Source organism: Zootoca vivipara, chromosome 8 (genome assembly GCF_965207765.1).
Source record: "Zootoca vivipara chromosome 8, rZooViv2.hap1.1, whole genome shotgun sequence".
NCBI classification, from domain to species: domain Eukaryota; kingdom Metazoa; phylum Chordata; class Lepidosauria; order Squamata; family Lacertidae; genus Zootoca; species Zootoca vivipara.
The window spans coordinates 22,669,431-22,697,041 of NC_142591.1; the positions used below are offsets into that span (position 1 = coordinate 22,669,431).

At 39.9% G+C, this 27,611-nt stretch overlaps 1 protein-coding gene across 1 annotated transcript in view; it reads left to right on the forward strand.

The window, feature by feature from the left end:
* GMDS (GDP-mannose 4,6-dehydratase) overlaps nucleotides 1–27,611 on the forward strand; it is a 261,909-nt gene that overhangs the window by 46,439 nt on the left and 187,859 nt on the right. Inside the window, exons 5-6 of the mRNA XM_035125046.3 lie at nucleotides 22,321–22,513; nucleotides 23,015–23,119. Coding sequence (XP_034980937.1) covers nucleotides 22,321–22,513; nucleotides 23,015–23,119 — 298 coding nt within the window. The remainder of the gene's footprint in view (nucleotides 1–22,320; nucleotides 22,514–23,014; nucleotides 23,120–27,611) is intronic.

The following is a 27,611-nucleotide window of genomic DNA, read 5'->3' on the forward strand; positions in this document are numbered from 1 at the left end:
TGGTAAGTAAGACCTTCTTAGATTCCTAAAATGACCACAGACTAGGAATCGTTATTGTGTGGCCAAATTCTATATATAGTTTATATAGAGCCAGTTCCTTCCTTCTCTTCAGCCTAAAAATGTAACTTCAGTCATGCTTGTTTGTAAGCTGTGGCTCACGGCTGAATGGCTTTTCTATTGCTACGTGTGTTTGTGTGTGTACATTCTTACTGGGAAGGTTAATTTAAGGAGGCTTTTCAATACTATATTTCACTGGAGCTTTTTTTTTTTTACATGAAGTGTTGTATATTCAACCCGTATCTAAAGTTTATATGCTGAAAAGCTTATATGCATTAAAAATGCATAATTATTTAAACAGATTTATGATGATTATGCATGATATACCCTCTAACGTAAAAATGGAACTGTAGTTATCGTGTACAGTAATTTTATAACATTGAGTAAACATCTGTAACACAGAGGCACAGAATCCATAGATGTACGCAGCAATGCATATATACCATATGTACAGATATATATAATTTCAGCGACAAGCCCACAGCGGAAGTGCATTCACCACATTTTTGACACATGTATTTCTGCCCAAATTCGGCTCGTAAGGAATCTTTTGTTCACTTTTTTTGAGAAACATTAGGTTAATCTTAAAGCAGCTTCCAAACTTTTAACTGGATTAGTATTGTTTTAGAAAACAAAACATAAGAAAAGAAAAATGGGCAGCCTATCTGAAGCATGGGGTGAGAAGTGACAATCAGCTTTGGATCATAACCAGAAATGTGCATCAGTACAGAAGTGAAGGTGTGGAAGCAGAGTTCACCTGCAGCCCTCTTCCCCCTGATTTCTACAAATGTTGCTATGCTGCCTGAATTACATAAATTTTGTTCTTTCATCTGACCAGAGTAAGCGACTGTTGCTTTTCATCTCCTTGGATCAGATACTCCCCAACAATTTGTTAAAGAGGAGAGTAACTTTCACATTTAAGGCAGCCCATCATTATGCATGTCTACGTAAAATTAAGTCCCATTGAATTCAGTAGGGCTTATTTACCAGGTGAGCATGCCCAGGACTGCAGCTTTTGTTCGTCTTTGAGACTAAGGATGGGAGTGAATACCAAAAGTGAAACTGAAGAATGCAGCATTTAGTATTCTGGGTACCAGAAATAATCTGCTCTGCTTAGAAATCTGTGGTGAAGCTCTTAACTGCATATAAGGTAAAGGGACCCCTGACCATTAGGTCCAGTCGTGACCGACTCTGGGGTTGCGGTGCTCATCTTGCTTTATTGGCTGAGGGAGCCGGTGTACAGCTTCCAGGTCATGTGGCCAGCATGACAAAGCCGCTTCTGGCGAACCAGAGCAGCACACGGAAACGCTGTTTACCTTCCCACTGTAGCGGTACCTATTTATCTACTTACACTTTGACGTGCTTTCGAACTGCTAGGTTGGCAGGAGCTGGGACCGAGCAACGGGAGCTCACCCCGTCATGGGGATTCGAACCGCCGACCTTCTGATCGGCAAGCCCTAGACTCTGTGGTGTAACTCACAGCACCACCCGCGTCCCTTAACTGCACATGCTCACAACTATTAATTGTACTTCATCCCCATTGAGCAGTTTTGTTTGGTTGTGCCTGTCTGAGACAGTGAAAGATTATGCCGGTAGAAACCTCTGCAGATTTTTTATGTGCTACCTCTGTTAACTGGTGAACCAAAGCAGGAATTTGAACAGTTGTGAAAGTGTCTTGTTTGTTTGCTTTTGAGATTGGTCCTCTAATCCCAAGAATTGTTTGATTGCTTCCAAAATTCTGTGTGCTTTTAATTTTCAAAACTATCAATAATGGCTGCCTTTTAGAAACCATATTATCAGAACTTCCAATTCATGGTTTGGAGGAGACTGGGAGTGAGCTGGGTGCTTACACGCTTTCCCTTTCCCTTGCATTTGTTCTTTAATAGAACACTTCCTGGTTTGCAGTCTTGGTTTGGAAGGATTAATCAAACCACAGTCTGTCAGTACAGATGTCATGACAAATTGTAGCTCGACAAACCAGGAAGTGTGTTTCAGGTCAGGTGTGTGAAGGTCCACATGCCTTCTTCCCGTCTGTTCTAGAGGATTGGAAGACGTTCCAGTGTAGCATGGGAGAAATTAGCCTCTTCTCATCTTACCACCAGCAAATGCTTCTTCTAGAGCAGGCATGTCAAACCTGCGGCCCTCCAGATGTTTTGAACTACAATTCCCATCTTCCCCAACCACTGGTCCTGCTAGCTAGGGATCATGGGAGTTGTAGGCCAAAACATCTGGAGGGCCGCAGGTTTGACATGCCTGTGCTAGAGGATACCCCTGCAAAAAGAACTGCACAATCACTGGTTCACTTTAAAATAAAGCTGAACGATGCAAGCCTAATTGAAGTGGTTGCAAGGATGGTCACGCAAGTGGTGGTCTTGTTTGTGCCACCACCTCACTTTTCCCTTTGTCTCTGGCCAGAGAGGAAGTCCAGAACCAGGAACCCAAATATCTGCCTGGGCAAGACAGCCAACAGCCAGCACCCTTTCATCTCCGTGGGGGCAAGGCAAGACAAGGTGGCATGCTTTCCCTATACCTCCTCTTGGGCTCAAATGTAATGTAACGCTGAGAGGTTTATTAAATAAATGTTCAAATTGTGCCCTGAAAAGTGGTGCAAGTTGTGTGGTTCGGTCGCTTGGAAGGAATGATGGTAAGAGAGACAGTCTGGGAAAGAGATATTAACCTGGTATGGCACCACTGCGCCACAATGGCTTGTGTGGTTTTTTTTCTTGTTCAGGATAACTCAAGAAATTGGAATTAAACATGTGTTTCTTGCTTTACTTCTATGTGGTCTAATGCTCAGGCCAGCTACAGTTTTTTGTTGAGTCATTTGTGACAAACAATTGTGTGGTGAAGCAAAATGTTACCAATAGCAATAGACTGATAAAGAAGGAGGAGTCCTTCTAGGTGTGTGCATTTTCTGTGTCGGATGAACTGTAACAATATCCTGATACGTAGACTATAGCTGTGCCTTTATTTAGAACTTTCAGTTGGCCCATGGTTAATTCAACATGTATCCTCTTGTTGGGTCTGTATATTTCTGCTCTCCTCCCAATATCCTGCCTCTACAATGGCCTAACTCTGTGATACAACACTGTCCTATCATACATGCTGCATACCGTTGTCGCTATCAAGCGTTCGCTCTGTTCAAACCCTTGGTGCTAATTCCACCTTGATTGCTTGGTTGTTTTGATTCCTGGATCAACCATGAAGTTTGGCCCCCAACTTCTCACAGTCCTTCTGGCTTTGAAGATTTTGTATATCCTGGTCAAGTTAGGAATACTCAGCTGTCAGCAACCCAATCCTATTTGGCAGTCTATGATTTAGGTAATGCCAAATCCATTGACTAAGATCTAGAAAGGCCATGTGTGGTCACATGTGTAAAACCCCTGATGTGGAGCAATTCAATACAATTTGGATCCTGGGCAGCATATGTTTTTGTAAAAGCCTTATAGTTTTTTAGCTGAAAATTAAGTTAAATGCATTCAGCATATTTTATTTATGGATCAATTCTATATATCAACTTGTATATCCACAAGAAAGGGTCAAATTATATTCCATATTGAAGCTATATTTGGGGTGGTTATTAACTACGTTTTAGACCCACTCAAATTAATGAACATGACTAACTTAGTTCTACTAATTTCGGTGTTTCCCCTCTGAGTAAAACTTAGTTGAATATCACCTTGTGTGGGTATTGGTCTTATTTGATGGGAAAAGTGTCAACCTTTTATATTCAGCATGGCAGTATCATCTCATATCCCAAGTTATAGCTTAATTTACATTAGTGTACTGCTTGCAGAATGCACTGTTTAAGCACAATAAATTACCAAAGTGGTGACTGAGCCATTATTTGGTATACTAATAGTTTGCAGGGAAACCATTATAGAAGTGTGAATGGTTTTTTTCTTTTTTAAATTAGAAATTAAAATCAAACAATTCATGTTTGAATCTACCTTGATGTGTTAGATTCCTCATTATGAGATAAAATTAGATTCCTTTGGGTATGTGATATGCTGCATTGCACATGTAACATTTTAAGATGCCTTGTAAATGGGAGGTTGTAAATGGTACAGTCTGAAGGCACACTTTACCGAAGCTGAACTGATCTAGGTCTGTTCAGTGCCTGGATAGGAGAGCACCTGGGAACTGCATGTATGCCACCTTGGATTTCATCATGGAAGAAAGGTGGGATATAATAAATGTAGGTAATAAATTTAAATAATTGCAAAAATATTTAAAAGGAGTGATGAAAATATTGAGTAAATAAACATTAAGGCAATATTGAAGAAGAGAGGACACATTCTTAACAAAAGCCAATTGGGATGTGGGAGTTGATATGAGTATGTCAGGAAATAAGTTTCCCTATTCACATGGATGAGAATATGGAGCTTTGCAACTATGCCCAGACAATGCAGAACCCATTCAGTGTAAAGGGGCAAGCAAACGATTTCACTGACAGGTAGGTAGCCGTGTTGGTCTGAGCCGAAGCAAAATAAAAATATTCCTTCAGTAGCACCTTAAAGACCAACTAAGTTTTTATTTTGGTATGAGCTTTTGTGTGCATGCACACTTCGTCAGATACACTGAAACAGAATCAACCAGACCCTTATTTACCCCACCCTCTGAATATAAATAAGGGTCTGATTGATTCTGTTTCAGTGCATCTGACGAAGTGTGCATGCACACAAAAGCTCATACCAAAATAAAAACTTGGTTGGTCTTTAAGGTGCTACTGAAGGATTTTTTAAATTTTGATTTCACTGACAGACTGTTTTCTGCTCGCACTTTTTGAACCATGCAAATGTACACTTGATAAACGTGCACAGCAATCAAATGACCATAAGTAGACCACAAACCTGCCCTGTGAGTTGCCGCTGTTGGGTCCATCATAAGAGAGCTAAGGAGGAATTATGGGTTGGACCATAATGGCTCCTGAGGACCCATTACTTTCAGACGGGTAAATAAATGCATGTTTTCAAAACTTTCACACATGCCAGAGGTTTGAAGTGCATCGCAAAAAGCCAACTGGATAAGTGTAAAAAAGAAAAAGAAAAAAAAGAACCCCAAACTATTTATATAGAGAGCCAAAATGAAATCTGAAACATAACCAGTACAGTTTATTGAAGCAAACTTAACAACAACACATATTTACACAGATATTTCAAACTGTTGAGGTGGCTCGGTAAGCAAGCAATTAGAAACAAGACAAGGAGTTCTAAGACAGGATTTGAATATTTTATGGCCACTTTTCAGTCAACTCCCGGAGCTGTCAATTCCTTTTCAAGCCTTATATTCATGCAGTCAGCACCTCAGCAGCTGAACACATGTGCACACATAGAGTAGCTACAGATGTTAGAATCCCTCAGGGTTGTAAATGTTGTCACATCTTTCAAGTGTTCTGCATTTTACAGGCTTCCTGTTTTTAAACCATTTTTCTGGCCTTCTCCCACCTATTTCTGAACTTTGCTTATACTGCTCCTGTACTGCCAGCTTCTCGCTTTAGTGAAAACTAACACTCTTCCTTTCTTCACCCTTAACTGAAATCGGTCAAGAAAAGTGAAGGAAGATGCAACAGTTATAGGTAAAGCACTCAGATGTCTTGAAAGCAGATGAAGAAGACTCTAGAGATAACAGGGAAGGGAGATGGGATATAGAACATATAAAATGAGCAATGAGCAAAATAATTAGGCCCTTTGTTGTAGGAATCAGAATCCTATAGTTGGTGCATCCCCGCCATTCCAAAATCTGTAGTAAGTCAATGCTTTTATTCAGGACTATCCAAAATATTGCGCAAACGTCTTAAGTTTACCGGAACACACAGTGGCTGAATTCCTGTTTTTGAAAACGCAATTTTATCCTGATATGACAGTAAAGAGGAATGTGGTATTTTTGTATTAGCAAAGCTGGAGATTAATTTTAGAGTAGTGTACTAAATGCAATTGTCAATGGAAGCCAGACTGTGTAGAATTGTAACATTTTATTAACCAGTTGTAATGAATGAATCTAGCACACTTATACAACACTAAAACTTTATTGCAACCAAACCACAATCTAAATATTGGCTTTTTAGAAATGTTAGCTTTTTTGTGCAATTGAAATTTATCATTTTGACTATTATGAAAAAATCATTTGCTCCACAGAGTATATAACTTTGGGTGGCATTCAACTGCATTTTACTCAGAGTAGACCCATTGAAATGATTGCGCATGATTTAACAAAGGTCCACTAATTTTAATGGATCTACTCAGTGTAAAGATGAGTTGAACACCACCAATTGCAAACAGCCCAGAGTGTGTGGCTAACAAAACAATATATTTAAAGAGTTGCAACATTTCTAGTAAACAATAAAGCTCTTCAGTAAATGGTTGGCAGAAAAGGACACAGGTGAAAGTTTAAAACAAAAAGTGCAACTTGGCATGAGTCTGTGAGTTTTATTACACATCATTTTTAATGATATGGAAGATGTCAGAAGGTGTTTTTGTTCTGTATCCCAGGTAAATCATGACAACTTCACTGAGGGGGAAAACTGTGTAGAGAAGTGGGCCAGGTATTTGAACAAGGCATTCATTTAGAAACTGAAGCAAAGAGTTCTTCTGTTTCTCTTCAGCTATTTGGAGAGCACTTCCTAAAGGGAAGGTGACAAAGTTTGCTTCATTAAACTGCATTTATTTTTAACAGGATTTTTCTGTTGAATAAAGAATCTCTTTCATACCTGCAGGTACAATAAGGTGAACTTGATTATTCATTTGTATTGATGGTATCAAAGCTAATAACAATGATTGACTAAATTCGTTCGGTTGAAACCTCTGTATGTTAATTCTGGAATAGGAAATTCTGTGTTTAACCATGATACCTGTACAAAAGTTGAAGCTAGATTATACTCCCATATTTGATAAAGATCAAAAGATATAATACTTTTCACAGTGAAAATGTTAGCATGTTGCTATAACCAAAATTACACTCTATTCATAATTGAATCCTACTTTTTTAGAAGGATATTGTAAGTGTTAGTGTCTTGAGGGGCATTAGAGTATATTGCTTGTGTATTCTGCTCTCACATGTCAGTCAGTGAGTCAATCAATAGCATTTTGAAATGAATGAGCTCACAGCATGCTATGTACAACAGGCTCAAGCTTAGACGGTACATGAAATCTTTACCTATACTAATTTGTTTTTATTTGTTTATAAAATGACACCTCCTGACTCTGAAAAGACCCTCTAATGCAGTTTTCAACAATAAAATTAAAATTAAAGGCAGCGTATTTAAAAAGAGCATTCAAAACCAGAGTAAATGGGTAAAACCTTGGCTACAATGAATTAAGACATGCTAAAAGTCCGGGAGAACAAAACAAGGTCTTAACCCTACCCTCATGAGCAACAGAGAAAGGGACAGTCTTAATTTGGATGAAATTCCACAATCAGTGTTTTCACCCCAAAGGCCCTGCTCCACATTCCTACCAGCTGCTGCTCCCTGCAGTTCACCCAACATCCATGCCAGTGGTTTTCAACCAGTGTGCCGTGGCACCCTTGGGCTGCCTTGAATGATGGTCAGGAGTGCCGCAGGCAACACTGGCCTTTGTCCCTCTTTCCTTCCCTCCCTCCTCTGATGCCCTCTCACGTCTCTGCCTCCCAAAGCACAGCTGCTTGTTGCAGCAGCCCCAGCTACAATCTCCCCAGACAAATGGTGCCTCTGGGGCTGGCCAGGGGTTGCCAGGAGCTGAGGTGGCCTCGGAGTAAGTAAGCCAGCAGGTGAGGGAGCCCAGCCAGCCAGTCTGCCAGCCCTTGCTATTGGGAATGGACAGACAAGTCCCAGGTCCCTGTGGGGCAGTGTGAGGAAGTACCTCTCTTCGGGGCTGGGGGCGGGGCAGCTCAGAGACCAGGGGTGGCAGTTGTCGCTGCCCAAAGGACTCCAGAGGAGGCAGAGGGAACACTCCACAAGGGATGGTGTTTAAAAAAGGGTGAGAGGCTGCCAGCTCTGCAGGCAAGAGGTGACACAACTGGGCTCCTGAGCCCCACAGGGGAGCCTCAGAAAGAATGTAGTTCGAGCCGTGGACTCAAGGCTGAAAACTTCTGATTTTTGCCATCCTGCCAACATAGATGATTCAAAACAAGGTGGATTTGGAGACGGATAGTTGGAAACAAATCTGGAACACACACACACACACACACACACACACACACACACACACACACACACAAATTTACCATGTAGCATCAGTCCAGGCTCAGTTTCCAGCTTATAAGGATGATATCTTCCTAAACTAGGCGTCCCAAAACTGCGGCCCTCCAGATGTTTTGGCCTACAACTCCCATGATCCCTAGCTAAGAGGACCAGTGGTCAGGGATGATGGGAATTGTAGTCCAAAACATCTGCAGGACCGAAGTTTGGGGATGCCTGGTTTAAAACTACTTAAAACATTCAAATTAATTCATATAGTATCTGTGGAGGTTGAATGTGTTGTGTTGTGTGGTTTTTAAAAAAATTTTAATTAAAAATTAATTCTAAAGAAGTCTTGAAGTTTATCTACAAATAATGCACTATGAAACTACTACTGCCGCAACGTACAGGTTGCTTGGGGATGTTGAAGGCCCCCTTTAAAATATTAAAAGCTCCAAGTAACGTTTGGATTCTTTCCTCTTGAGGGTTAAAGTAAACCAATCCCGAACATGAACAAGCTCCATAATACAATGCTGTTCTTGTCAGGAGCTCAGAGCAAGCTCTGAAGCACATAGTGTACATATTGAAAAACAGCTGTTTGGTGACAGACTGCTAGCTGGGAAGTTGAAGCTGAGTGAAGTGGTTAGCCCACATCCCTTTGCCACTGATAAAGTGCTTTGATAAGCAGACTATAGTGGTGAAAACCAGCGAAAGAGCCAAAGATTGTGATTTTTTAGAATGAATGTAGGTCTTGTTTGACAAAGGCAGCCTTCTTCTCTTGTATACTGTTCCACATTTTGTTTTTACTCATTCCTTCATATTCACTGTATGCTTCAATTTATCCACCCACTCGTTGCTGGATACAGAAGTGGAAGTAATCCTGAACATTTCAAAGGCATGCCTTGCAAGAGCAACAGAATTTTTTTAAAATATGCAGAAGAATTAAATCTTCCTAGTATAATTCCCTAGTGTAGCCATTTATTTATGTGTTTAAAATATTTATTAATCATCTCTAATCATAGATCTCTTAAGTGATTTATGTCACTACTGGGCCGACAAGGGGGATGAGAGGAAAGGAAGCAGGATGGGATACAGCCTTTAAGAAGAAGTCTTTCGTTCAAAAAATGCTTGTCTGGTTTAACCACAAGCCAGCAACACATGGGCATCTATTTCTGCTTAATTCTATTTTAAAAAGAAATTCACAATCAAAACATTCTTTGATTAATTTCTTAGCCTCAATTGGGCAATCTCAGAGATAACTCAGTGCAGATGTTGTGCATTTATTTCCACGTTACTTGTATGCTGTTTCTCATATCTTATAAATAAGGAAAGTTAAGGACTTGAATAGATAAATAGTTAAATTCTAAAGATTGATCATCTTGGCTGCTTCCATGAAGCATACCGATTTTTAAACAAGTTTCATTAAAATTCGCAAGTCCTGAGTCCCTAGCAGAATAAGTAAGTGCTTGAGTGTCTGTGTCTTACAGTGGCAGAGCAATCCTACCCAGTTGGAGGAGGGAGAATCAAAGCCAGATGAACCATCAAAGTCCTGGCAGACTTGTGCCAGCAGGGTAAAATGTGTGTGTGAGAGAGCATCATTCCTCGTTTCTTCCCCCCTCCTTTTGAAGGCTTTTTTTTTAAAAGTATTTTCTCTCTCTCTCCTTTGGAACTAATGGGAGAAAAATACACTAGTTTAGCTTCAGGGCTGCTGTAGTTTCCCCCTTGCTCAAGGGTGGTGTTGGGGGAATGAGAAGACTTTGCATCCTCCTGATCCACAGTCACAGCATTTTCTGGTACCTGCCATTTTTGTTCTCTCCTACATCTGAGTTCCAACATTGGAGAAGAGGCTCATGAAGTCACATCTCCTTCTCTCTCTCTCTCGGTTTGTGGACTCATCTCTCTACCTTTAGATAGGGAGATCTGAAATGCCCTCACAGGAGCAATAGCATGGTACCCTTAGGACCAATTCAGATAGTCCTATGGGATGGCTGACCTGTGATCTTTCAGATGTTGCTGGACTATAACTCCTATCGTTCTTGTCCATTGGCTAGCATGGGAGTTTGAGTCAGGCAACAGCTTGAGAGCCACACAGGTTAGCTACGTCTGATGTGCGTGTTTGTTTTATGTTGAAATTTTACACCCCACCTATTTCCTCAAGGAGACTCAAGGCAGCAAACGAACAGTAATAAAAGCGGAGAAACGAAATGCAAGCTGATACAAACTGAAACGTATTCAATAAACAGGGCATAAACAGTACTCCTGGTCTTCTCTGGAACAAACAGTAGCCCAGGTTACAGTGGATCTGAGTGCTTTTTTTCCTACAAAGTGCTTTGCAAATGGGTGGCAAAAGGCTTTCGTGGCTTTGTGTGAAACCATTCTGTAGACCATGATAGACAATGTCCTTCACAACATATAATAGTTCTGCTGGTTGATTCTGCTTGGACATATCATTGCACTGAAGTACTCCCATTGCCTCTTTTGAAAGTAAAGAGATAGCCTCAATGAAAACTTGTTTTCCTCTCTAAACCTTTGTCAGTTTCTTTTCTTGTTATCTTTATGTTAATTTCGTTACAACTGGTCCGCTTGATATGGTTTTGGTCGCCGTATGGTGTGGAGCTGCTGGTGGACTTGCAGCTGGCCTGGACTGCAGGGCCGCCCTCGTTGGATGAACTGGCAACCCATTAGAGATTTGGGCTTTCAATGGACATCATTTTCACAATTACTGTACCTCAAAAAAACCAAACTGTTACCATGGTCTAGTAAATCGAAGCAGTTAAATGTGCAACTTGCTAGCTATTCAACTGTCACTTTCATAATAGGGTAGCTTGTGGGTGTGCCACATCCTCCCCCCCCCTCCCAAGGAATTTGAACAGAAGTCAAGCAGCTGAACTGAGCCCAAGCCATCCATTTATTCAATAAATAAATAAATACTTCAGATGCACATGAAAGCTCACACCCAGAACAAACCTAGTTGGTGTCTAAGGTGCTACTGGACAGTTTGTTTGTTTGTTTTTTGAAATTATTTCAACTGAGTCAGACCAACATGGCTACCTACCTGAAATTAGAACCATGGAAGACACCACATTGAGCCATGTGAAATGGAAGTCCATCAACAGAGTGCATCTGAAGAAGTGTGCATGCACACGAAAGCTTACACCCAGAACAAATTTAGTTGGTCTCTAAGATGCTACTGGACAATTTTTTTAAAAAAAATTTTTTAGCTAGATATGAGAGACAATTCTCACAACCGAAAGAGCCTGTTGAATCACTTTCATTTCATTCCCTTCATATATTTCCAGGTAAGCCCATAAGTGGGTTTAATCTCCTAAAATAAAAGAGTTCTATTTGCTTTTGTGTGTGTAGAAGTTGCTGATCCTTAATAGAAAGCAGCATGTGCACATCCTGCAAACTCATTTCCTTATTTAAAGTGAGCATCCTTCCTTTACTGAGAGATGCTTCCTTTTATAATAGGGAAGTTAGAAGCAGGCCTTTGTAAGCTCTTAAAGGCACATCCCTTCCAAATGACCTTTGTCCCGGGCTACTAAATTATATTGTTCAGTCAACTGTCTTGTTCCAAGCGTAAGATATCCAAGAAAATACAAACTCAAATAAAATTCAGAAAATACCATAATTTTCCTATTATACAGCATAAATAGTAGATCAGTAAAAGGGATGGGTTTGGGGGGCAAGCGGGGTTGCTATTACGGTATATTATTTCTTATAGTGATTTTATAACTTGCTGAGATAATTTTTGGAGATGTCAAAAGCCATAACTTTGACATCCAGATCTACAAAAGGAAAAATACATGAGATGCCGTGATTAAATTTCTTGCTTGCGTGTATTTTGTCACTGTACATCTATTCATCTTAGAATATAATGCTAATAGGCATGTGGTTATATAACACATTAAAAATCAATTAGAAGCACATTTCTGTAATTGGCAGCTCACAAAATAAATGAAAGCCTCTAGAAAACCTTAAGGTGGTATCCAGTGATGCTGTTAGGTTGATGGTATGGTATTCTGGCAGCAGAATGGGAGGGAAGCAATTTTCGCCCATTACTCCTGTCTCCTGCAGTTCTACCCACCATACCTCCCAACTGGAGGGCACTCCAACCCTCTGAAGCAGATTTAGTTGGAGAGAGAGAGAGAGAGAGAGAGAGAGAGAGAGAGAGAGAGTGTAAACTGCCCCGTGCTCCTTGGATGAAGGGAGGTATGTAAATTTTAAAAATATATTTTAAAAATAAAATATTGTTGCTGCTCATCTTTACTGCAGATTATCATGGGCTTTAATTAAAGCCTTTATTTTTCTCCCTTCTAGTAATATTTAATCCCTACTCAATCCCCAGGTGATTGCCATATACCTGGGGTAAATTAGCTGGTTTTGTTTGGAAGAGATTTCCCTTTTTTAATGTCAAATGTTAAACTTTTAATTCAGCAGTCAGTGACAATAGTGACCAGAGGTGGGAGTTGACGTGACTTTGATGAAAGCTACAGAAAGCATATCCTGATTTAAACTAAAAATAAAACTTGAAGTATTCAAGTCTGTGAGGCTGGTTGCTTTTCCCTCTCAGAAGGCATATACTAGAAGATACAAAGCAAAACGATCATTTTAGAGGCAGGCCAGTGTTTGTGTGTGCGTGCCGCGTGTGTGTGCGTGCATTTAATACAAATACTGTGCTTATGAGTTAAGGAAGAATACAGATCGCTTTGGTTTGTTATTGTAGCTTTTGTAAATTTTCTGTAAGAGACAGTTCACAGTAATGTCCTAATTTCTTCTTTAATTTCAAATCATTTCAGAAGTTTGCAAGTGGTTTTAATAATATTATTTCTGATATTTTGTATCCTCAGTAACTTACTGTCCTCCCCCAATAAATTAAGCTCCATTTAGAGCCAAGTTGCCTAATGACTGTATCTTTTCATGTCCTAAGGTAGGCATAAGCAGGTGAGAAATAGAATGAAACTTCCAAGGATCCCCCCAAAAAAAGGTTTTATAAAAGAGGACAATTCAAAAATCCTATTATGGCCAGTGTATTCAAGCAGCACCCATGGGGATATGAACAAATGGATCTTCCTTATACTGAGTAAGACCAGTGGTCCATTATCATCCAGAGCAGGAGATGCTGTGCTGCTCTCCAGATGTTATGTATTACAACTCCTATCAGCTCCAGTCGGTATGTGCAATGGTCTAGGATGGTTGGAGTTGTAGTCTGTAACATCTGGAGTACTCCATGTTGTCTACCACTCTTCTAGACTGACTAATTGATCTCAGTCTCGGGCAAAGGTCTTTCCCAGCCATGCTGCTGGGGATTCCAAAGATTGAACCTAGACCTCCTGCACGTAATGCCTGTGATCTACCATGGAGATTGAAGATGTTCTCTCCACTTCTAAAGAGGAGCACTGGAGAGCTGCTTTATTTCACTAGAGAGCTACTATCAGCCGGTCCTCCTGAAATGATTTTCACAGCACTGGAGTTCCACTGAAATTACTAGACCTTGCACCAATAAATCGCCTTGGAGCTCCACTAACTTGTATTAGCTTTTTGTACCCTGTTTATGACATCTCATAGATTGGTGGTTACAGTAGTCAGCACATTTTTTCTGCAGCATAATTGCTCTGTGGCATTAATTTAGAAGGGCTGTTAAAATATTGGTTTATGGAGGTGAAACGGTCTGCATTCTTGTCAGTGGGGTAGTTATAAATAGACTTGAAAATGGTAGCAAGCCGAGCCTGCTTCTCTTCTAATGTTCCTTTTGAAATACTTTAAAACAAATGATTCATCAAATAAGCAAGGGTAAAGGAAGAAATCTGCCAATTTGTAGAATTTGACTCCTCCTAATCAGAGCAAGGCTACAGGATGTTGAGTTCCTGCCCTCCACCTGATTAAAGCCAAATGCACTAAGAAATGGCTAGGACTAAGAGGAAGCGCCAAACACTTCACAGTTGGGGGTAGGACAGCAAAAGAATAGAAAAGTACCCCTTTACCTTTGTTGTTTTTCTGGCTCTCGCAGATAAGCACTTATTTCCTGTGGTATTGGGACCTTTAAGAAACCGTGTGCGCCGCCTTGTAAGGCAGAATTTTAAGTGCCTGGTCTTGGCAATTTTTTTTATTTTCCCTGATATTGTAGCCGTTTTCTGGGTAGCCAAATTATTTTTTTTGACTGTGGTCTCTACATATGCCAGGCTTCCAGATTGCTGCCCACCCACCTTTTTGCAAATCATAAATTTTGTAGGAATAAGAAGCAGATTCTGATTAATTTGCCATCTGGATCATTCTGATGGCTCCTATACCACTGAATAACTCTTTACAAGTTCTCAGGTCTATGTTTTTCTCTACAGTGAAAATTACTAGCTATTAGTCTGTATGATTCCTTGGGTTAGCTTCATAGTTTGGAAGTTGTATGTAATTGTGTGGAATAGTAAGAGTTCCTTCAACCTCAAGACTCACCCAAGTTCAAAGTTTCACTTCTCTTTCAGTTATTGTAATTTTTCTTATAAGATCGGATTCAGAGGCTTACCTTTAGCCATGTCGTATTTTATCATTTGTGATGTTTGGGGTGTTTTATTAGTATTCGCCTTTAGAAACCTATTGTTTCTAAAGCTTTCTGAAGTGCACAGGCTATATACTTAGTGATAATTGTGACATGCAGCCGAGGATGGGGGAAAGACTATAAGACACAGTCTGTCTGGAAATTCACTTTTGAGAAAGACAGTTTCCAAATTGCCTTTGGGTACCTGAAGCTAACAGCACAGGTCCATTTAAGGCTTATCTTATTAGCTGAATGATAAAAAATTGGTGGGTTATTTTTGTTGTTGTATGGTACTTTGAGTGCCACTATTGTTCACTCAATTGTTTACATGAAATGTAATACTGCTTAAGATTGTTCTCTCTGTAAGATGAAGTGGAAACACACCTAATTGCACAAATTACTTGTTGACTGGGAATAAGGTGTGTTTTTTTTTAAAAAAAAGATGATTTACAGGCATTTGCAATTGCTTATTTAGGTTTTGCCCCTTTAGAGAAGTAGCTTTGCTTTTGCTGTCATGATAGCTAATGCCCTTATTGGTTACTAAAGTACAAATATGGATAAGCACATCCAAACAGTTGTGTTCAGATCTCTGCCTTCAAACTCTTAGGGTATGTGGGGTATTTAGGGTGGAATCTTAAACACACTCCCTAGGCAGTAAGCCCAATTGGACAGAGTCGGACTTTCTTCTAAACAAGCATGCATGAAATTGTGCTCTAAAGCTGTCAAGAGAAAGTCATACTTTTATATGCAAGAGTTGAAAAAACAACAGCAACATATTTTTGTAAGAAAAAAAGACAACTTAATAAAGCTATTGTGCAAATTAGACACTGTTAGTTATTTCCTGTCTATATTGGGATTTATTATTTTGCATCAGTTGTGCTTAAAAAATTCTGTTTAGCAAATGTTTCTGTTACCGTGCATAGTTTTATTTTCAGTTCATTTGAATGCTTTCTTGAGACCAGTGTTTTCAATGGTTTTCAAAGGAGCAAGATGAAACACTTGTCAATAGATAGTTTAAGGCAGGCACAGGCAAACTCGCCCCCCCTCCAGATGTTTTTGGCCTACAATTCCCATGATCCCTACGGTAGCTAACAGGACCAGTGGTCAGGGATGATGGGAATTGTAGTCCCAAAACATCTGGAGGGCCGAGTTTGCCTATGCCTGGTTTAAGGGAACAGTAATGCCTTTACTTCAGTGTTCTTGAAGCCACCAACATGAGTCTGACCAAACTGTGGAAGGCAGGAGTGCTTGGCGTGCTCTGGTCCATGGGGTCACGAAGAGTCGGACATGACTAAACAACAACAAATGCCTTTAAGCATACACAAATGCAATTATGTTAACTTAGCTGTTAGTACCTCTGGTTTAGTCTCAAATTACATTATCTCCATGTTGTATTGGGTGCCTGTTAATTTGTAATGCACTTAAGTTATGTAGCATAAGAAACTCCCTATAAATTATGCAGGATCTGTGTAACACTGAAATGGTGTTTTTAAATAGATTGGATTAAAGCCACTGTAGAATTACATACTTGTTTCTAGGAAGGTTTTTCCTCTTTCATGTTGCCAAAAAAAGGTGTCTGAAAATATCAAGATGCACTAATTTTCTGTGACTCAATGGAACTTGTCTGCTTGCTATTTTGGAACGCACTATAATTATTTATGCTTAGACGTGTCTAAATTTACCGTAAAACAGAGAGCCAATGTATATTGAAATGTGTGGAAATTTTGTAAACTTCACTGCTTGTTTTACATTACATTGCTGAAGAATGAAAACACCCCCAAGTTACTGACTTATACATAAAAACAAAAATTGAAAGATATGATGGTGTTTATTATTGGATCCTGTCTAAGTTAGCTGCACTCAATACCCATTTAAATCATTGCATCCAATGACATAACTTGTCCCATTAATATCTTATGGACTGTATCTAACAAAGTTCTGCTCAGAGCAAAACCAATGAAATTATGCGACCTAAGTTAGTAGCGTCCATTAAGTTCGGTTAGTCTGCTTTGACTAATATTGGATGCAACTCTTCAATCCAGTAACTATTGCTATATCCAGCCAATCTAGCAGCTGTCATTGTCAAGATGCACACTGACATTGCCTATTTTACATCAGTTAGGATCCAAAGGAAGGAAGGTCTGTTCTTGTATAATCAGAACATTAAACGTGAGGTGGTATGAGCACCAGACAGATACTTCTGCTTCTCTTAACAAATACTCCATGTGTTTTTGTGTTTGTGTATATTTTGTAGACTTCTTATGCCTAAATGTGGCCTATTCCCTCGTTCATACATTACTTTCTCTTTACGTTAACTCGACAGGTGTAGCAAAAGAGCCTAAGTTTCTGAATTGAGATTTCTCATTGGAAGGTAACAAGTGTTTGAAAATAGGTAGAAGAGGCACACAAGTAATTACATAAGTTTGCGGGCAGGCTGGCTGGCTGGCTTCCTTCCTTCCTAAATGTGTGTGTATATTTAAGGCATTTGGGTATATTTTACTTTTGCATATCATAGCTAAACTTTCTTCAGTTGCTTCTAAATTACATACTGTGAGCATATGGAGACAAAACGAGCTTGCATTCTGTTTTGAACAGAGAATGGGATCCACGGTAGTCAGTTAATCTTACAGAAAATTGGCACTCAGCTTCTCTCTCGCACAAATATAAGAATGAAAAATAATACTAATTTTTAAGAGCGGTCGTATAATTGACTCATTCTATACTTAGTAGAATGATGTTCAAGAGGAGCACTTCACTTGGTGGCTTAGAGAAAAGGCAAGTAAAGGTGACACGACAGAAGTTTATAAAAAAATAATCATGAAATGGAGAAAGCAGACAGATAAGTTTCTCTCTCGTAACGCTAGAACTCGCAGACATCCAATGAAGTCGAATCTTGGGGGATTCAGGGTAGATAAAAGACAGTACTTCCTCGTGCAGTGCATAGTTAAACTGTGGGACTTGCTCACTCAGGACACAGCGATGGCCACCAGCTCGGATGGCTACTAGCCCTGATGACTATGCTCTGTCTCCAAGGTCAGAGGCAGCATCCTTCTGAATAACAGTTGATGTAAACCTACAGAGTAAATGAGAGTTCTCTTGTGCTTGGGTCCTAATTCAAAGGAAGCTAGTCCACTGCTTCAGAAATTGTCAGTTTTCTTTGTTTAAATAGATCCACTCTGAAGATATAGTAGTAAATTTACAGAACTACCATGATATACTGCATACTTGAAGCTACCTTTTTTTAGAAAAAGAAAAAGAAAAATACCGATTAAAAGAATTTATTTTGCTTGCTTGTTTGTTTATTATACCATAGCTGTCAAGTTCTCCCTTTTTTTAAAAAAAGGGAAATTCCCTTATGCCGAATAGGATTCCTCACGAGAAAAGGGAAAAGTTGACAGCTAGGCCCTATACGCATCAATCTCGGGGCAGTTCACAACATAAAATCACAGTATAAAAAAACACAAATCACATACTAAAAATAAAAACAAAGACAACCCAAGAATCCTCCCACTTCCACAACACTTTAAAAGGGAATTAGATGTCAACCAGCCATTTATTCAGCTGTCTGCATAAAAATTAATAACAAAACACTGAAAGGAAATTTTCAAAGTCACCTTTTCCCTCCCACATTTTATTCATTGTCCTTGATTCCCATGACTCCTATAAATCAAAATGAATTGGTTATCCTTTTACAACTCCCTTGCTAAAGTTCTCTAGTGACTCTGCAAGACTACCCTTTGGGGCTTTAAAAAGGGGGGAAATGATGTTTAAAGCCTTTAGGACGGCTGGATTTCACCATATAAGAAAACTTTTGGAGCATTACTGTGTCACTGATCATTGATGTTGGAACATTTCAAACTGTTAATCCTTTCCTGGCTGCAGTGCAGAATTTGGGTGTGTGAGAGTGATAAGCTTCTTGAAAAATGATGTTGAAAAATATTAGCATTCTCTCTCCCACTATTAAAATATTTATGTTAATTGAGGCTCCAAACAATTTGCTAAAAATAATAATAATAATTCCTTGTCCTATATAACCTGATAGTTCCTCGGCTCCTTCAAATTAATAGCAAAAGGGTGCGATCTTAAACATCCTTACTAGGCAGTAAATTCTTTTGAACTCAGCTGTATTTTGCTGCGGATAAACATGCTTAGGATTGTTTTGCATGTGTGAATACATACTTGGGACAAAGGTTAATAGCCATTCTGAAGTTTTTACATTCTCTAATATACCACCTTATATTTTTCCTTGTTGTTTCCTCCATGCCAATATGTTATTGTAAAATCTTTTCATTCCTTTATGAAAGCTCTTCTGTGGTGGAGAGATTAATAGTGAAGGTGCACAGATAGTGTGTGTGAACCAGTCACCCAGAAACATAATAGATGCAGTGAAATGTAAAATACAAAAAGGGATTATAATCCCACCAGAGCCCACAATGTTTATCTAATTATCTGATATGCAAACTAGCATGTTCCTAGGGCAGGCATCCCCAAACTTCGGCCCTCCAGATGTTTTGGACTACAATTCCCATAATCCCTGACCACTGGTTCTCTTAGCTAGGGATCATGGGAGTTGTAGGCCAAAACATCTGGAAGGCCGCAGTTTGGGGATGCCTGTCCTAGGGTGTAGGTGTCATATGGCCGAACTGCTGTGATGTCACAGAAAACTTTGACAAGCGGAGGAACTGTGAATGCTCTGTCTACCATTCGATCTCCTGCTATAGTGTCATCATGAGCCCAGATAGACATAGGGGTCCTTTCTGATTGCTATTGACTTGGTTGCTCTGATATCACTGAAGAGTTAGGACAGTTGTACCAAGGATAGTTGAATGCTAAGGGAGACTATAAAAACCTGATAATTAGCGTTCCACTGAGCTCATTGAATGCTTCTGTTAAACTAAATCATGGCCAAAAAAAAGAGAAAAAAGGCCAGTTAGCTCAGTTAGTTAGAGCGTGGTGCAGATAACGCCTGGGTCACAGGTTTGATCAACCTGTATATTCCTGCATCGCAAGGGGTTGGACTAGATGACACTTGGGATCCCTTCCAACTCTACAGTTCTGTGAATCTATATTATTGCATTTATACCACATGGCTTCAATTGACACCATATCTTAGTGAATACTTCCTGCTTGCATATGTCACTTCCTCTAAAGTTGGTGTTATTTGTGTTCTATATAGAAAACTATGTAGAAATATATTGGTTCCACATAAGAACAATATTAGTCAGAGGACTATATATATTTGTACGGCCTTCAGTTGGCTGGCTAAGCTGAAGGAAATAAACATCCGGCTTCCTATCAGCCTAGGGGTTGTGTAGTAAGGGAGGTTGGAATCATGAAGTGACCCTTGAACAAAAACCTCTGTATAGTTGAGGAGACTCAAACTTGACTGCTATGTGTAATTTAAGCCAAACCCCCCCCCAAAAAAAGTGCTGTAGTACTAGCCATGGCACCCTAAAATGCTGGTATGTGGAGACTGGGTGATATCAAATGTGCTAGGTATACACCACAACATTTTCTTGCAGTTCCCAATTAGAAGTGACACATATCTTCAATTGAAAGCCTTTGCACACTGATAATACTTCCTTCTTCAGTAGAAGTCCACATAAATATAGTGTTATGCCAATATCCCATCCCTGTCTGGAAGGAAGATACAGAGGCCTTGAATTTGTCATTTATCGAAGTATTATTTCATTAATTTGGATGCCCCTTGAACTATTTTTTCATTATTTAACTTCGACTTAAATGGAAATGGAGAAGTGGACCCAAAAACAGTATGGGATGCGGGGAAGGCGGTGATAAGGGGCTACTTTATTCAACAAAATTCGATTCTTAAAAAGAATAGAGAAAAATATAAAACAGATCTATTAGAGAAAGAATATGTCATTTATCTGAAAACACCTATAGTAATTATGAATTACCTCAAAGCAGCCTACTCATATACTGTATACTTATTTTATTAACGTTTAGCATTTCAATAGCTTATGGCATGCACTAGGTTAGTGAATGTAAAACATTTTTTCTAACCAAAACTGTAGGCTATAGCAAAGCAAAACATTAATAAAACGTGTGAGTAGGCGGCTTAAAAATACTTTTCTGCGGGGCTCATATGCAGTGCTGTAATTTGGCAAAGACACCCAAACTTTGCACGGTGTGAAGAAAACATGAACCTTCCCACAAAAAAAGTATCTACATATTTCAATAGGAAATAATGTGTAAAACTCTATAGGGCTATAAGGAACTGCCTTATACTGACTCCAATATTTTGTCAGTCCTGGCAAAGTTTGGGGGGTAATTGTTCTCAGCCTTTTAAAAGAAAACAATATGCAGGGGACAGGGTGGTATGGTCACCCCTTGGGAATCTCATGCATGCCAGCACCACCAATTCTGTCCAATTATGCCACCCCTGCTATGATCTCTTTCATTTTCCCATCAATGAATAGACTAGGATGACTTCACCTTTGGACCTTTCCAATATAGTGTATATATATATGCTTATAATAAAATCAGTTTCTCAGGAAACCAGACCCACCAATCCCTATTTGCTTAAGGGTATCCAGCCTTAAGCGGGCCTGCCCAATCTTCCTCCTTTTGCAGCCGAGTCTTTTTTTTTTAAAGGCAATTCCTTGTCCTTCAACTGTCTATATTAAGCTTTAACTCCTGGAGAGGTTGCTAATACATATCCAGACACCTAGGTCCTTGGGGAGTCCTTTCAGTAGCCGTGGGGAATGTTGAGGTGTGGGTAAAGCTGCCACCTTTTCTGGCAAGGTTCCTGTGCCTTTAATAGTCATTGAATAGGGGAAAATTCAACAAATAAAGCACCATCTGGCAGAGTGGTGGGGGTGGAAGAAGCTTCAGTTTCCGATTTTTCCAACAGCCATGCAGGTAATAAAAGACGTAAGACGTGTGAGGCCTCTAGAGTGATTCGTGTGACTTGCACGAAAGTACATTTAAGTGGATTCCGACTTGCTGAATCGAAGTGGCAAATTTTGTTTCTGCTTTTAAAGCAGAGCAATTCATATTGCAAATGGAAGTTTGAATGTCAAGACACTATTCCCTGTGTAATGTGAACGGTGGTGGCAATAGCCATCTCGGTTTCAGTGTTAAGCAACTTTTGCAAATGTGGTGGTAATTTAGCAAACGAAATGCATTCTTCTTTCCTTTATACTTTTGTGACTTTCATCGTAGGTTAACCTGAAGCGCTCACTAAAATAAGTTTACTGATTAGGATATCAGTCTAATGAATAACCTGGTGCAGATTAGAAGTGAAATCGGTGCATGGCAACACACACTCAGCCAGTTTCTCTTTAGGAAATAGGACAGAACAAAGATCCATGAGAAAAGGATCCACGTTTATCTGATGCTCCATATCTCTCTCTGCCTATATACGCATGTAAGAATGAAATTTGCAAAAAAATAAAATTAAAAAATGCCTCTAAGGCAAATATATATGTATGTGTGTATACAATCTTGCAGTTTTGCTAATAAGCATGGTTGAAACCTTAAGTGCAACAGTTTAACCGCTGAAACATTTTGCCAAGTATTTTAGTGTTTGTTCTGTCTTTTTTTTCTGCCGTCACAGATATCTTTTGATTTGGCTGAATATACTGCTGACGTTGATGGAATTGGCACTTTACGGTTGCTTGATGCTATCAAGACATGCAGCCTCATAGACTCTGTGAAGTTCTACCAAGCTTCAACAAGTGAGCTTTATGGGAAAGTGCAAGAAATACCGCAAAAGGAGACCACTCCTTTTTATCCCAGATCACCATATGGTACGTATGTAAGCTTATGTCTATGCATGTCCCTGCCTACATATTGCATCCTAATTAGCTGCCATGAAGCACAAAGTTACTTGTGCTGATGGAGGCACAAAAGTTCGAGGCAAATGGGAGTCTGGCATCACAGATCTTGAGGTTGCAACCAATTTTAGATCTTAACTTATTTTCTGGAACGGCAGTTTATAAGCTGGCCTGCTAAAACTGAAGGCTTTTGTACCGAAGGTTAAAATGAAGGCAGCAACATTTTCTACATTCTACTCTGCATTTTTTTTCCCACATTTCTTACCCAGTACAAATGTTACAATGTGAATGTGATCTGTCACTGCTTGTTGGATGTAAGCTATCATTTCCATTTTAAAAAAAACCTTACTTGTTTTTCCTTAAAGCATTCTCTTTGTGAAATAAAAATGGAAAGATGGAAATAATATGGTTTTGTTTATTTGGAGAGGGGTTAAATTAACATTTTCAATAAATAAGTTACAATTATTGTTATAGGGGCAGCCAAGCTATACGCATATTGGATTGTGGTGAACTTCAGGGAGGCCTACAATCTCTTTGCTGTGAATGGTATTCTCTTCAACCATGAGAGTCCCAGGAGAGGTAAGAAAAATATTGAAAATTTCTGCATTCTCTTGTGCATGTCTGAACAGGAATGCTTTGTAACTGGTCTCGAGATAAATTCTAAACCCGCATAATGAAAGCTTTCACATATAAAATAATTACTCATTTTGCAGACAGGCTCAAAACACTATATAATAGTTCTGTGCGGGATCAATAGCATAATTGATGGAGTTGCAAACTTTCTATTTCATTGAAATAAAATAACCAATTCCCAATGATAGGGTTTATCCTAATAGCAGCACCTATTGCTCACCTAGTACAGGTTTCATATTAAGATCGTCCTCTGACATCCTCACTCCTGTGCGCTTTCATTCATGGGCTATAAGGAAAAATATGCCAGGGTCCATACACATCAAATCGATGGTACAAAAAAGAAAAACACCCGTAGACTATTGATTACACTTTCCCCATCGTTTAAAAGGGCTCTGGGGGTAGATAGGGGAAATGTGTGTGAGATAGAGTGAATCAGTGTGTACGTGTGAAAGAGAGGAAGCGTAATGTTCATTATTGTAGAACTTTTTTTGAAACGGAGATATAAAATTGATAAAATAAAAATGAGGCAAGGCAGCATCCTACTGCCACTCCTTTCCCACAGCAGTTTAACACTATTTAAATGTATTTCAGCTGCCATCCATCCATTCCCATTTCTGAATGGCAGCAATAAGTCACAGGTAGGTAGCCGTGTTGGTCTGAGTCGAAGCAAAATAGAAAAATTCCTTCAGTAGCACCTTAAAGACCTACTAAGTTTTTATTTTGGTATGAGCTTTCGTGTGCATGCACACTTCTTCAGATACACCTTCATGCACACGAAAGCTCATACCAAAATAAAAACTTAGTTGGTCTTTAAGGTGCTACTGAAGGAATTTTTCTATTTAGCAATAAGTCAGATATCCTTGCACAGGGTTCTCAGAGTGATTCACAAGGATTCCTGGACAGTGGGGTGCTGTCTCCCGAAAAGTCAGACGGGGTGCTTCTGCTATCATTTTACAAGCAGTCTATTTTGATGCAAGAGTGAAGAATACTGGAGGTTTAAAGTTGAGAAGACCATTTGCTGCGATATAAAAGAGCAGAAGTTTGTTTGCCTAATTATAACATTTGCTTTCAAATTACCGGTAAATAAAATGTTTGTAATATGAATCATCCAACTTTCCGAAAATGTCCTGCATGGTTTCTGATATTTCTATAATTGGGAGTAACCTGGATTTCATATGGGGTAATTTTCAGGTCAGGGTGCCTCTTTAAAGAGTGTGTTATGGTTTTGAGAAAGAAGAAAGATTTCTGTATTCATCACTGCCTTTGATCTGCAAGACTTCTTTGACATTCTACCCAGCTCTGAGACTACTTCCCACTGAGTTTCCAGTCTTATAGTTCTCTCTGATACATTTATTATCCCACTGGATATTGGGAGCCTGAGATGCTAAGTTACAGAGCTTTTTCCTTTAGAAATATATATTTTGTGTATGTGCGTACATGTATGTGTGTGTGTGTGTGCCACTTACTGATGAACATGAACTTTCTGTCCAAAAATGCATTCAATTCTGCTCCCGTTAGAACATGAACAAAAGCAGTCAGAAGAGCTCTTTCACATACTAGATTTGGACCTGCACTGGTAAAGGCAAAGGACCCCCTGGACGTTTAGGTCCAGTCAAAGGTGACTATGCATTTGTCCGCAGACAGCTTTTCCGGGTCATGTAGCCTGCATGACTAAACCACTTCTGGCACAACAGAACGCCGTGACGGAAACCAGAGCGCACGGAAACGCTGTTTACCTTCCTGCCACAGCATTTACTTTCAGTGGTGTGCTTTCGAACTGCTAGGTTGGCAGCAGCTGGGACAGAGCAATGGGATCTCACCCCGTTGTGCAGATTTGAACCGCCAACCTTCTGATTGGCAAGCCCAAGAGGCTCTGTGGTTTAGACCACAGCACCACCATACCAAGGACAATAAATATAAACATCTCAGTGCAGAGCTTCTTCTTACTCTATCTGTGACCCTTGATTTGTCCATTTTCTTTTGAAATGACTGGTGAACAGCCTTTCCTTGGATGCTTAGGTCAGTCATTGACAATTTTTTTGGGGGGGGGAATCAATAGTATCATTTAACATCAAAAAAGAAAGCAAAACTCTCAGTTGATTTTACTGTTCAGCGAAACACAAAGTACTTCAGTGTTCTCCTTAATCTTTAATAATTATTGCTCCCTGAGCCTGACCTTGTGTTTAATGTTGTACAAACTATTTAAAGACTGAGTTAAGTCTCAGAAATAGTTGTTATAGGGAAGGCAAAGCTATTTGCTTTCCTTTGGTGAAAAGGTATCATTTCTGCTGGACTGATTGCATTCATCTGTTTCTGGGTAGTCTATAAGTTTACTTTAACATGGCAAGAATGAATAACAGGGGGAGGGGGGAATGTTTCATGGGAGTCAAGTAAGACATTGTAGAGGTAAGATACCCAATTGCATTGCTTTGCAGTCATTTGTCTTGTCCCCATTCCCCGACAAACGACAGCTTGGATCAAAAAACTTTAAGAGGCTTTCCTGCTTTCAAGTAATGAGAACAACAGAAACGTTCTAACGATGGGCGGCTCAAAACTATGCCTTTCCTTCTCTGCCATGGCTACCTGCCAGTAACTGTTTTGTATAAAAGCTGCTTTGTATAATAAGTTATATAAATTGGCTTTGCAGAGCTTCTTGATTGTCACTAGATTTATAATAATAAAGCTCTGAAAAGCATGCTCTGTGAAGACTGACATGTCAACATATGTGACAGAAGAATATTAGATGTTAACCGCCTAAGCCACATCTTTTGCTTTAAGAGGTTGCTGTTTTGTGGAGTGCCTGTGCAGTACATCTGACACAAGATTAGTATATGTAGTGATAAGCAGGACAGGTGAAATACTTCTGGGTCTTGGAAAGTAGAAGGGCAAAGGTAACCATGTCTCTGTGGTCTGTGACATTAAGATTATTGGTGAAGATTAGCTGAGCAGTTGTTCCCTTCCCTTCAGCTGCGTAAGGTATATGTCATACTTTGACTTAAAATCTGTTCCTTTAAGGTTGGTAGAGATGGCCCTAGTTACCCTGCAATGGGAGAGCTCACCTCTGAAAGAAGAGACTAAACACATTTAGCTAATCATGCAAGATTTCTGATTGCAGGGGCTTCTAGCCATGCTCAGCTGAATGTATTTAGAATATCCCTTCAGCCCCTCATGCTGAGCACACATTGGTCGGGAATACAGAGATTGGATGTTTGGATGTGTTAAGAGGAAATTGGCATACATGGTTCCCATGTCCCCTACGCCGGTTGTGCCCTCATGTGTTCTGCTGAAAGTCTGAATGCATGTTTAGGTTAAGTTAAGGAGAAACATAGGGGACCCAGGTGGCGCTGTGGGTTAAACCACAGAGTCTAGGGCTTGCTGATCAGAAGGTCGGTGGTTCGAATCCCTGCAACGGGGTGAGCTCCCGTTGCTCGGTCCCAGCTCCTGCCCACCTAGCAGTTCGAAAGCACATCAAAGTACAAGTAGATAAATATGGAAGGTAAACGGCGTTTCCGTGCGCTCCTCTGGTTCGCCAGAAGCAGCTTTGTCATGCTGGCCACATGACCCAGAAGCTGTCTGCGGACAAACACCGGCTCCCTCGGCCTATAGAGCGAGATGAGCGCCGCAACCCCAGAGTCGGACACGACTGGACTTGATGGTCAGGGGCCCCTTTACCTTTACCTTTAAGGAGAAACATAGAATCACAGAATCGTAGAGTTGGAAGGGACCCCAAGGGCCATCTAGTTCAACCCCCTGCAATGCAGGAATCTCAGCTAAAGCATCCATGACAGATAGACATCCACCATAGTTAAATAGTATAGATCTTTAGGTCTTGGGTTTTCTCTGTGCTCTTCATTTCACTTCTATTTATAATTTGAGACTCTTTCCTTCCTTTTTGGAGTTCTGCCATTCTGTTAATCTCGTGTTTAAAAATCAGGTAGGTGTATAAATAATACGCTAGGTTCAGAGAAGACTGTGTGGCTGAGACTGGCAGATGCTGACTTCTCTGCCCCTCAGGCAACCCCCAGAGCCATCTGAAAGGTTTTTCCCAAGGAAAAGAAAGGGGACATTGCTAAATGGGGTGCAGTGCGGTGCTGCAGTCTGAGAGCAGCACAAAAAAAACCATGAGGTGGCAACTTCTGCTAGTGTAACTCCCCCTCATAGCAGCTCCCTCTATCCAATTTTGGGGTATTCTCCCCAGCCTCGCAAACCAGAGCCCAATATTATGATGATTGAAGAGCAATCATATTAAGCTTATTTTAAAAGGCTTGCTGCTGGTGAGTGCTTGCAAAAAGACTAAATACCGTACATTTTCCCAGAACATGCATGCTTGCAAATGATCGGTTTTCAAAGTTTAACATTCCTTCAAGCAAGCCTGCTTTAAGTTTTGAGTACCTACAATTTAAGTAATGTTGCTTTTGGCAGAGCTTGGTGGGCAAAT